General features: G+C 33.9%; 1 protein-coding gene across 2 annotated transcripts; it reads left to right on the forward strand.

The window, feature by feature from the left end:
* Window positions 1-8,451: 8,451 nt before the first annotated feature.
* LOC147407830 (Glycosyl hydrolase superfamily protein) lies at window positions 8,452-11,307 on the forward strand. Of its 2 annotated transcripts, XM_086436582.1 has the most exons (4): window positions 8,452-8,668; window positions 8,809-8,999; window positions 9,109-10,229; window positions 10,878-11,307. In XM_086436582.1, the coding sequence occupies exons 2-4, from the start codon at window positions 8,948-8,950 to the stop codon at window positions 10,971-10,973; spliced, it is 1,269 nt and encodes a 422-aa protein (XP_086292708.1). In that variant the 5' UTR covers window positions 8,452-8,668; window positions 8,809-8,947; the 3' UTR covers window positions 10,974-11,307. The 2 variants fall into 2 exon arrangements, with proteins under 2 accessions (XP_086292708.1, XP_086292707.1); XM_086436581.1 differs by having other exon boundaries at window positions 8,452-8,999.
* The last annotated feature ends 605 nt before the right edge of the window (window positions 11,308-11,912 follow it).

Raw genomic sequence — 11,912 nt, forward strand, 5'->3', positions numbered from 1 at the left:
AAGTCTTTCAACGAGCTCACGTTACATAATAATTGTCACTCGACAATTTTCTTCATGCATACATGCATCATGTCATATCATTTTGTATATCCAAACCTTGTCCCTAATGCATATCCAATTTCATGATCATTTTTTTAACCTATTGCTCCAAGTCCATAAATTAACTAAATCCAAACATATTTTCTATTAATCAATTCATTATCTATACATTAACCTAATACTAAGCCCACATCAAAGTCTAGTCCAAATACCCAAACATAAATCATCCAAAGTTCATAACCCAAACTTAAACCATCATAAGTCCATAACTCAAATACCCAAACCTAAATCATCCTAAACTCATAACCTAAGTCCAAAACAAGATTTAATCCTAAGCCCATTGTCTTATACCTCCCCCAAGATGGGACACATGTTGGTCTCTCGTAAGCCCCAACACCTAATGCTGCATCCTAGTTGGAGAGTCAACTCTCTTGAGAAATCTCAAGAATGTCCTCATCAAAAAGTGTGGTCAAATAAAAAAGATACTTTAATCTTTGGTAAAAATTCCTAAAGTTTGGAAAATTTTCAATCCTACTCCCAGAATGTGGGAATTTTCAAGTATATACATGGAACTCTCCCATTAGTCAATTTCAAAAATATATATCCACCATTATTTTATAAGTTATTTACAAATGAATCAATATCTACTTTTTACCTACAACTCCATATTCGCACACGTCATTCTCATACTCACCCTCCCAAAAATACTTTTATTTTCATACATTTATTTACCAAGAAATCAATAACCAGAACTGCTTTTAGGATTTTTTTTTCTCACAAGTTCCACATGTATCCTCATAAAAATGAAAAATTAAAAAACAAATAACCTAAACCTCATGTCATTTCTTTTTTTGCTTTTAGGGTAGAACCATTTTACCTAAAAAAATTCTATAAATAACCCCATTTCCTCTGAGCAATTCATGCTCTCAAGCTCCCATCTCCCAACCTAAAATTCTATAAAAATCTTACTCTACCTTTTTATCATTTTCTCAACCTAACTTTCAACTCAAGAACTTATATTTATCTCTCAACCTTCAACCAACAACCCCCATCCCCCTCCAATAATCTACCATCAACTAAAGCTTTCAACCTTCAAGTTACTTCTCTTGAGACTTAAGATCATTCAAAAACATTTAGGCACAAGGTGGGTGTAGATTAGGTTTTTATTTTTAAGCACTTGCATGTTTTACTTTTAACCCTCAATTTATTTTATGTTCTATAAAGTTTTTAGGATGTAATTTATATCCTCTCTCACCTTTGGTAAGTTGGATTTTGGTTCAATCGAAATGGTGGAGTTTGAAATTTTTTTTTCCCTATAGTATATCTCATGTATCATATTTACACAATGCACTTACTCACATATGCTTGTCTATGATAAAGAAATGTGTCACCTTCTTGTTGGGGTCGAAACACTAAATTGATAGTATTGCATACATACATTAAAGTTATGACATTAAGGGAATTTCATCATGAAATCTCTCTAAAAAGTTCAAATCAACATTCTCATTCATTAAAAATAATGTAGACTAGATGCGTTAGCATTTTCTATAGGATGTTCCTAATGTCACATTACATCAAAACCAATTTTTAAAGGAACATTTTCACATATTGCACATACTACTTTTAAACATGCATTTTTTTATATTTGTGAGTTTTTTAAATATTGGTCAAGTTTTAAGGTAATCACTTTTAGTAAAATAAGGTGCACCTTCCCCATCCTCTAATCGGACTCCCCTACTTAAATCTTAGGTAGATCATGCATTTTTTATGTACGAAAGTCATTACAATGGTAAAATCAATTTCAAAATTATTTCGAGTGCTCATTCACACCCATTTTCAAAAAAGAATGATAATGATTCTAAATAACGTAACATTGAAGATGAACATCTAATGTCTACAAAAATAACTCCCAAATTTTACTTTTTTTAAGTTTAGTTAAAAATTAGCATTTATTTGTAAATGTCAGGATTTAACTCTCATATACAAGGATTGATCATTAATCATAAAAGGATATTTATTATCCAATGATATTGAATACAAAGTATCTATTATCATTATAATATTATTTATAATTATAATAATTATAAAAAACAAAAACTACCTCTAAAAATTGAGGTTTATTCTTAAAATCAAATATTAGATTTTTTTCCCTTTTTGGAATTAGGTTCTGAGATATCTTGATTTGATCCAAATGGGGAGGATTTCCTTATTTATATTAAATAACTTAAATGAGAAATCACGAAGAAAGAAATTTTTTTAGAGAATTTATTGTGTCCATAATGTAGAGAATTTGTTGTGCCCATACTTTTTTTATTGATAAGTCGAGGTTAAAGACCCCTCCCTAATTACAATAATTATCGATAATAATTACAACAAAGATCCTTGATCAAAATTCTATTTAACACTTGGGGAAATATCATAGGTAGTTTCAGTTACATAAAATTTCTCATCAAATGATTCTAACTTTGCTAGAATATCAATTGTTCTATTTAGTTCACGTCAATGAAATAAAGTCGATGCATTCCTATGAATTTCTTAAACCTATTACGTGCACTTTCAAACTCGTTCTTTAAACACTTTATTAAATAAAGTCAATTAGAGACAAAAGTAATAAGGATAACTCTTCAAATTTTCAAACTTCCAAGCTTCAAGTATGGATACATAATAATAAATGATTCTTTTCTTCATGTCTCTGCTCTAAGTAGTGCGGAAAATAAGTTATTTCGATCTTGTAGGCATTATAATATGGACTAGAATGACATAAAAATGCTTAAGTACTTGTAGCTTTCGACATTGAGCCACATGACATAGAAATGCTAAACACTTAATGCATTCATGGCACCTACAAAGCAAGAACATGATAAACAACCCCTCACTCGATGAGATAACTCTCATGTTGCCTTGCCCAAGTCATATTGAATCTTGGGATACATTCGCATCCATCTTCATGCATAACAAGAGAGGGTATTTCTTTCAATAAAATGACCTCTTTCAAATCCTTGGTCTACATTTTCAATTCATATATAATGAGTTCATCACGTGCATCATCATAAAAAGCAAGAGACGTGTGAAAAGTCTCTCATTCTCAATGAGATGTTTCTCACTTTCCAATTCCAACATCAACCCTCGTTCATGGAGGAACATCATCATATAAATGCCCTCATTCACGAACAACTATCATTAATCACTTCATGATTTCACTTACATTCCCACATTGCACTAAGTTTTTTATTCAAATATTTCTTTAAAGATGCTCACCCATATGTGGAGAAAATGGGATGCATAACACATTCCCCATTTTCTAACTAGACCTTCTTGCATAAACTACAGGTGTAGGCCAATAACCTTAGACCTTAAGAGTCACTGGGAATTTTCTAAAAATGAGTTTTTAGAGAAATATTTTGTGGTTGACCATTCACATCTACTTAACCTCAATGAATGGTGCATGAGATTTTTCTCATTTGAAAATCACATCGCTACAACACCCATAGCCATTGTTGGACGTCCGATTTAAGGTATTGAAAATAATAATAATTCACTTCCATTCATCACTTGCCTACCCTAATTGTGTCATCTATTACATCATTCTTCTTGGACAAAATCAGGTTCCTAGATTATTGTATGGAAGGCTAGTTAATTGTCTAATTATATTAAAAAGGCCGTAGGTATTTTAGCATTGATATATGTGTTTGTCATCATTTTAATAGGTTTAAAAGTGAATCCAAATTATACTAAGGGCATGTTTCATTGTAGAGAAAATATTAGTTGGCAAATCATTTAGGCATAACATGAAATTTTTTGTGGAAATTGCATAAAAAATTAAAAGAAAAGAAGAATATTATTTTAATTTGACTTATGTGATAATTATACAAAAAATAATAATAAAATTATTTTTCTGGGAAATATTTGAATTATTACAATCCAATTTCTTAAATTATTAAAGAACTACTATTGACACCTTACGTTTTGATTATTCCACCCTAATTAAAGATTAAAACACATTCTTCAAACATTACAAAGGTTTGGCTCAAATTATAATCTCAATATGATAACACTCGTTTCAAACAATTTTAATAGTTGTTTACAATTATGATTACTCATTTAAAATCCTAAAAAAAAATAAAAAGATAAAAAAAGAAGATAAAATCTAGCAAATAATGAGACAGTTTATTTGGCACCCTAACTTTTACTTATTATTATTATTTTTTTATTTGGTATGCAATCAATAAGATTTGGGGTGCCAATATCCACTATCTAACTTTATTTATAGAGCAAATATTGATATAATTTAAAATTAATTATTCAATTAGAAATTTATAAAAAAAAAATCTAATTGATTTAGATAATTTAAATTTGTTTGAATAAAAATCAATACTTTTTAATAATTAATTTTTTTTATAAATAAAATTATGATTTTGTTTGAATTCATTTTTTTTGTGTGTTTTTATTTTTATTTTGTTTAATTTTATTTATAAAATAAATATTGATGTTGTTTGAATTACTGTGTTTTAGCAAATCATTTACCAAGGGGGGTGGAATAAGAAAATGATTTTTCATTAGTGAAGTAAAATCAGAAGTGCTGCCAAATCATTTTCGTAAATGTAGAGTTTTTGGCATGTCAAACATTGAAAAATTATCATTTTCCACAGAATTTTAATTTTTCCTTAAATTTCGTGTAATCAAACATACCCTAACTTTCTATTTCTAACTACCACAATTTTATATCGTTCCATAATATTTATCAATTTTTTATTGACATATCTCAATTATAGTTAAATTGTTTTCTTACCACGTCACGGGTTCGATTCCCCTATTGGGTTTTTCTCATGATTTAATTGAGGGACCATAGCGGTGGGTTGTTGTGGTAGTCCTCCCCGAGATTAGTTGTGGTGTGTGTAAGCTGGCCCGAACACTCGGTTAGCAAAAAAAAAAATCATTTTTATCTATTCTCATTATCTGGGGATTGAATTGGAAACAAACAAAAAAAATTCATCAATTATATGTCTTAATTTAGTACTTGATTAGGTTTTGCATTTAAAAAGTAGTTTTCATGCTTTTAATATTGAGAAAAAAGCACGCTTGTGGACCTCTTGGTTAAATATTACTCTCTCTTTCTTCAACCGCCAAATCTTAAGAAAAAAATTTCAACTTTCGATGAAAAGTATCTATGGTTGTCTACACATACACATCAGCTATGTGCGAAACAATAGTAGTCTAAATGTCACTTCAGCATTTTCCTCCACTTATAGATAATTTACGAAAGAGTCGTGCTGGGGTGACACAAAGGTGACAAAAATGATGTGGTGTTGCTCACATTACCATAGATGCTTTTCTGGGAGAAACGAGTAAAAAGCATCTACGATTGTGTGCGCCACCGCATTAATTTTTTTCTCACTTTTGTGTCAACCGTTGTCTCATTCCAGCATTTTTCTTTACGAACAGCTAGTTGACACGTGTTTTGTTAAAAATTCAAACTCTCACTCTTTTTATGACACCTGTACCACTACAATCAACTAATTCTGGTCTTGGGAGTTTTAGAGGGTTTGGTCTTCAAGGGATTATACCAAACATTTGATGGAAGCAGACTGTATCAAAGTTGGACTCCACCGGATTAAAGTTAGGCGAGCCAACCCGATCGCCTATGGTACAAAATCCTAACGTGTTAAAGCGATGTGGGTACGTGTAGCGTACCATTCCAAAAGCATGAAATCTGCAGAGTATGTATTCCGTACTTCAGAGAGTTATATAGTTACCCAACTTACATCTCATCTGCATGCCACCTGGAAACTCTTGGGTAAATTCTATCCTTCAAAGATCAGACTGTACTAGCCGCTGGTCCATTCTCAAAATCAATGGTTAAAAACGACTGATCAGGGTACATTTTTGTGCATGGCTTCACCAAAAGATTAGAGTAAGTCGGTAAGAAATCTTAAAAGGACATAGAGTTTGGTAGTTATGCAACTCCTTGAATTACAGGATATAAACCTCTATAATATGAACTCTGAGTCACCTTTAACATAAAGCAGAGGAGGCAAAGCGTGAAACATCAGTAATTTAAGTTAAAGCCACGCGAGAACAGTCTCTCTTTACTTCCAAGTCCAGCGTGTTTTTATGGCCTTTAAGGCTGTTTTACTGTTTGAGCAATTTCGCGGTTTGGCTCTTTCCGTCTTTTGTGAGTCTGTCTTCACATGTCGGCATTGCCTTTTGTAAAGAAGCGAAGAAAGAAAGAAACTGATACTATCATGTTGGCACCACCTTATAATGTAGCTTACTGCTTCTGATCCTTAATTTCTACAACTCATATGTCAAAACAAAACTGTAGAAATTCATTTGTTACCCTTTGCAAAGGATTTGGTGTCCTTCTTATTGAGTAGGAAGGATGTCTACGTGCCATATTTTGATTGGAGTTTTAAACGCATTGTAATGCATATCACACGGAAAGGAGTTTTGATAAAGGTACACGCTAAAACACATTCTACTACATGCCATAGATATTTTTCTTCGGGATACACAAAGAAAAAGATCTACAAGTTCTATGTCTTTGTCACGTCAATGACTTAGAAACCACGTATATTTTAGTGCATCATTTTATAATTAGTGTAATGCAAAAACTTGTACTATCTCGAGATTCCCACTAAATTTTGATTCCTATTTTTTTTTTTAGTATGATTGGGTGTGCCAGTAACAACCACCTCTCAACACCTAAGTCAGAACCTTATTACGAAAAATAGTATATAAGATTTTAAGGGAGAAACTCGCATATTATTGCAATGCTCTATGCCCTTTCATTTATAAGGGCTAATTCCATGATTTTTGCTCTTTCTCGTTTCAATCATTTTCGTCCTTTTTAGGGCTTCCCTTGATTCTCACGAATATTTCCGATTTTAAGGAACACGATGTTTTTGAACTATTTCCTCTATCCTTGAAATCTTGATTTAAGATTCTACTCCATTAACAATCGATCTCCCTTCCTCTGACCTTATCTGTTACGTTGGATATTGGAATAATCTTCCCATAATTGTCAAATGTCATTTTTTGAAAAATATCCTTCATAGTATAGAAAATAATTTGATTAGGAGCAATGTGTTTTAAACTCCAATCAAAACATGCCACATAGTCATTGTTCATGTTCTATGAGGTACCATTGACTTTTTTTCTTTTTGGTGTCAACAACCATCCACCAATCTAGATTTGGCTATTGCATTACGCGGACATGATGGATGTTAACTTGTTCATTCAATTTGAATTAGATCGATGAAATAATTCGATTTTAGATTCCATTGGTTTGACTAATTTATTGATAATATTAGGAAGTAGAGGTTATAAAATTACTTATATAATTCATTAAATCAATTATCAATTAATTCAAGTGAAAAAAATGAATACTCTAATTTTCAAACCTATTAAATAAAGATCAAAATATACTTAGTGCAGTCGCAAATTTGAATCAATTGTTGTTATGTCCTTTCTTCTTCTTCATAATTGATTGTTCCAACTATTAACTTAGAACATTTTCAATAGAACAAAAAGTACTCTTAGATGAAAAAAGTACATATTCCGAATTATATAGAGTGATTTTTTATTCTCAATATTATCAATTTAAATCCAATCATTGGAGTCGATCGCATGTCATCTTACAAACAAATGTTTTCTTTGATCACAATATAGTTTTTTGGGTTTTTAGTCATGGGTTTCATTCTTCTAAATGATCTTGAAATTGATGAAACAACAAAATTGATGATTAAAACAAGAATTGATGATTATTAAAAAAAAAAAAAAAAAAAACCTGAAGACGACTTAGATATCATTGTTTGGTCCCTCTTTAATGATTTACACAAGTAAATGGGCCATAATTTCAAATCTTAGTTCACGGAATCTAATAACAAGAATTCAACCAGTCACAATGATTGAATTTGTAATCTATTGAAGCGTGATTTGCGGCATTCCGAGAGCCTAAAATTGAACTTCCAACGGATTTATTTGTAATTGATTTGGTCTTATATATACGAACACTGGTGATGCATTTCCTTCACTATTGTTCCAACTAAACTTCTCTCTCTCTCTTTTTTCTTTTTCCTCGTAAGTTAAAAAAAAAAAAAAAAAAAGAAAATCAAATCGAATGCACATGAGCTAGTGCGGGCCCAAAGAGAATTCCACGTGGCAACGAAAGGTGGCTACGAATATTATCAGTTTATGAAAATATCTTTACAGGAAAACAGGACCACAAACTTTAATATATTCTATTATTCCATAGGTTACCTAGGAAACCGGTTCATCTCCTTTCTCATTTGATTTTATATTATAATTGGGAAGGGAACTGATTCTTCAGGTAGCCTGTAAATATCTAACGTTACTCGTTACCTAAACGAGCTTCAGACGTTTTTTCTGTCCGAGTTAGGATCGTATGCATACGGGGTGGAGGATTGAAGCACTCCTCCCACGCCACGTAAGTCATGATCCAAGGGATTTCGTCTAAAATATCTTCTTTTAACGTGTCGTGTATTGGTGTGTGGAGGAGGGCTTCAATCATTTACTCTGTGTGCATACGATCCGCACTCTTTACTTATAGAGTTGTTCAAAGTTGAAACTTCACAGCGTTAGGTCTGGACTTCAGTGACACTCTTGCGTGGTAAGTTCAAGTTTTATTTTAGTGACTAATCACTCTAGTCCAGACGAAAACTCGTAACAACAAAATATCATACTGGCTGTTACGTTAAATCTAACGGCGCGTGCACTTCATCCCCCTGAACCTGTTTGGCAAAATTGCAGGCGTCATCAAGATTATAGTGAACATTTGCAACAATTGTAGACTCCAGATCTTGACGCCGTTTATGTTTGCTTCTGCATGATTACTCACTCACTCTTCACTCTCTCTATCTAGAAAGATATCTTCTCTTGCAACCTATCCATGGCAGAGTTCAGTCGATTTCACTGTTGTTCACTCTTTCTTCTAATCTCAGGTAATGTGTGTAAGATTTTTCCACTTTTTCTTCTAATCTCAGGTTATCTGTGTCAGATTTCGTTCCCTTTTCCGATGAGTTTAATGATTTACCGGTGAAATCCGTACAGGTTTAGTGTTTCCTACAATGGTTGCTTCGATCGGGATCAACTACGGTCAGATCGCAAATAATCTTCCTTCACCACAGAACGTGGTTCCACTTCTCAAATCGATCAATGCGACTAAAGTTAAGCTCTACGATTCAGATCCGCGAGTCCTTCGTGCATTTGCGAACACTGGAATCGAGTTCGTAGTTGGACTCGGAAACGAGTACTTATCAAAGATGAGAGATCCATCAAAAGCAGAAAGTTGGGTGAAATCGAACATTCAACCTTACTTACCTGCAACGAAGATAACTTGCATCACAGTAGGAAACGAGATTCTGACCTTCAACGACACATCTCTCACAGCAAATCTCCTCCCAGCGATGCAAGGTGTCCACACAGCTCTCGTAAATCTAGGGTTAGACAAGAAAGTAAGCGTCACAACTGCTCACTCATTAGCCGTACTGGAAACCTCATACCCACCATCATCTGGAGCTTTTCGCAAAGATCTGAAAGATACAATATCTCAGATCTTGAACTTTCATGCAAAAACTGGATCGTCTCTGTTAATAAACGCGTATCCTTACTTCGCATATAAGGGAAATCCGAAACAAGTTCCTCTTGATTACGTGCTTTTCCAACCGAATCCAGGGGCTTTGGATCCAGTCTCGAATCTTCGCTACGAAAACATGTTGTTCGCACAGATCGATGCCGTGTACGTTGCTTTGGCTTCGTTAGGGTTCAAGAATGTGTCCGTACAGATTTCTGAGACTGGTTGGCCATCAAAAGGAGATGAAGATGAAGCTGGAGCGACTCCAGAGAACGCTAAGAAGTATAATGGGAATCTGATGAAGTTGATTTCGCAGAAAAAGGGGACGCCGATGAGGCCGAGTTCGAATTTGGATGTTTATGTTTTTGCTCTGTTTAATGAGAATCTGAAGCCGGGGCCAACGTCTGAGAGGAATTACGGATTATTTCAGCCGGACGGAAAACCAGCGTATCAGCTTGGATTCGCCGGAATTACTGTCGGAAACACTACAAGTGATGGAGGAGGTACTACAAGTGATGGAGGAGATGAAGGAGATTCAGATGCTCCATCTTCGCCGAAGAGCTCTTCTACTGGTTTTTTAGCAGTCTCTTCCCATTCGGTAAGATCTACAACTTTGTTTCCGATTTAAGCAAGTAATTGAGCATTTGAGCTTCGAAATTCGAAGAATCGAGTCTTGGACGACGAACTGTCAAGACGGCGTATTTTAACATGAAATGTTAGAGAAATCTAATTTACGCCGAGGGTCATTTTACTGAGGGAGTAATTTTTTATTATTTATTTATCCGGCTAGTCCTCAGACGGGAATAAATTAGGTAATTTCCATCGACACGTCTATTACTACTAATAAATAAACACCTAACCATGTTTAAAATCATTTAATTTCAAAACAATCGGTATGCTGTAAGAAAACGTTGGTGTGCCAATAGAATCTCTGAAATTTTATTAGTCTCAAACGTAAATATGCTTTTCCTCACATCTCAGCCGTGTGTTTTTTTTTTTTTTTTGTTCCCACAACGGTTGATATGAGAGGATGGATATTCCTTGGGATTGAAGCAGTCTGGTACTAATCGCTAGGAATATTAGAAACTACCTTTAACCAGTGATAAAAATAACAATACGAGGTTATTTTCTCGTTGGCGTTTATGGGGGAAGAACGTCTAGGTGGGCCCAGATGATCAGAACCGTTAAATTTGTATTCGTTCAGTTTGATTGATATGATTTTCTTCTGTGTGCGTTTGGCTTTCAGGACAAATTGCGATTTGGTGATCCAGTGGTCTGTTTGCAAGGACTTTATGCGTCTCTGTGTTCGATTTTGTTGTTATTATTCATTATTGACTTTTGAGGACTGAAAGAAGATTGGACACGTGTGAGGATCTGAGGGAGCTGCTGCTTCAGAGAGAGAGAGAGAGAGAGAGAATTCTTGATGTTTAGTTGTACGTACGTTGTGTTTAACTATAGATGAGCCTGGCTATTATGTGTATGTATCAGGGACCGATCGGTTGGTGGACCACTTCTTAGTATGAGTGTGGCCAATTGGCTGCAGTGCACCTGCATGGATGAAGTTGGTGGTGGTGAGCCAATTGTCCGGTTGTGTCTTGTGGTGGGTCCAGAGTTAATTCAGATAGAGAGAGAGATCGTTTCCATCATTTAATATCTATGCTTTTGGTTTGTCGTTAGCATTTCCACTCATGTTAACTTTTCTAATTTGATTCGTTTTATCCAAAAAGATATTAGGTAAGGGCACACGTTAAACTGCATTAAATACATTTTGAAAATGAAATTTTCTATCAAAAATGTTCTCAAAGATTCTTTTTAATATCAAAAATACCCTCAAATGTTTTATTTCAATTCAGTGTGCCCCCCTAGGGCACTTATTAACAAAACGTATAATGACACTCCTATCACAGAATCGTTTATCATTTACCTCAGGATACAAAGAACTATAAATCTTTTTCTTGATCTAAGGTTTTGGGATGGGGGCGTGTGTCGGAGTAGGGCGTCATGTTATCACAACTTTAATAAAATTCAAAGATCTGTTACTCTAAAAACTGTGTAAAGATTCTCTAACGCCCCTCTCTAGCACATTCCTCTAATCACAACAATTGTAGATCATTTGCCTCGAGATATTCATAATCACAAATTTTTTTCTTGTGTATTCCAAGACATATCATCTACAGTTTTGTGATTGCGTGTTCGGAGAGACGTCATTTCATCATGACTCAAAACCTTTTGTTACTTTTTCTAAGGAAGATAATTTAATATGCCCAATAGCAATAGCTAG

The sequence above is a fragment of the Akebia trifoliata genome, chromosome 3 (assembly GCF_017979445.1).
Source record: "Akebia trifoliata isolate Shusen 1 chromosome 3, ASM1797944v1, whole genome shotgun sequence".
Classification (NCBI taxonomy): Eukaryota; Viridiplantae; Streptophyta; class Magnoliopsida; order Ranunculales; family Lardizabalaceae; genus Akebia; species Akebia trifoliata.

Coding starts and splice junctions, on each gene's coding strand:
- LOC147407830 (XM_086436581.1), top strand. CDS start 8,948: ATGGCAGAGTTCAGTCGATTTCACTGTTGTTCACTCTTTCTTCTAATC. Junction 9,000..9,108: donor ACTCTTTCTTCTAATCTCAG/GTAATGTGTGTA, acceptor AAATCCGTACAG/GTTTAGTGTTTCCTACAATG. Junction 10,230..10,877: donor TAGCAGTCTCTTCCCATTCG/GTAAGATCTACA, acceptor TTTGGCTTTCAG/GACAAATTGCGATTTGGTGA.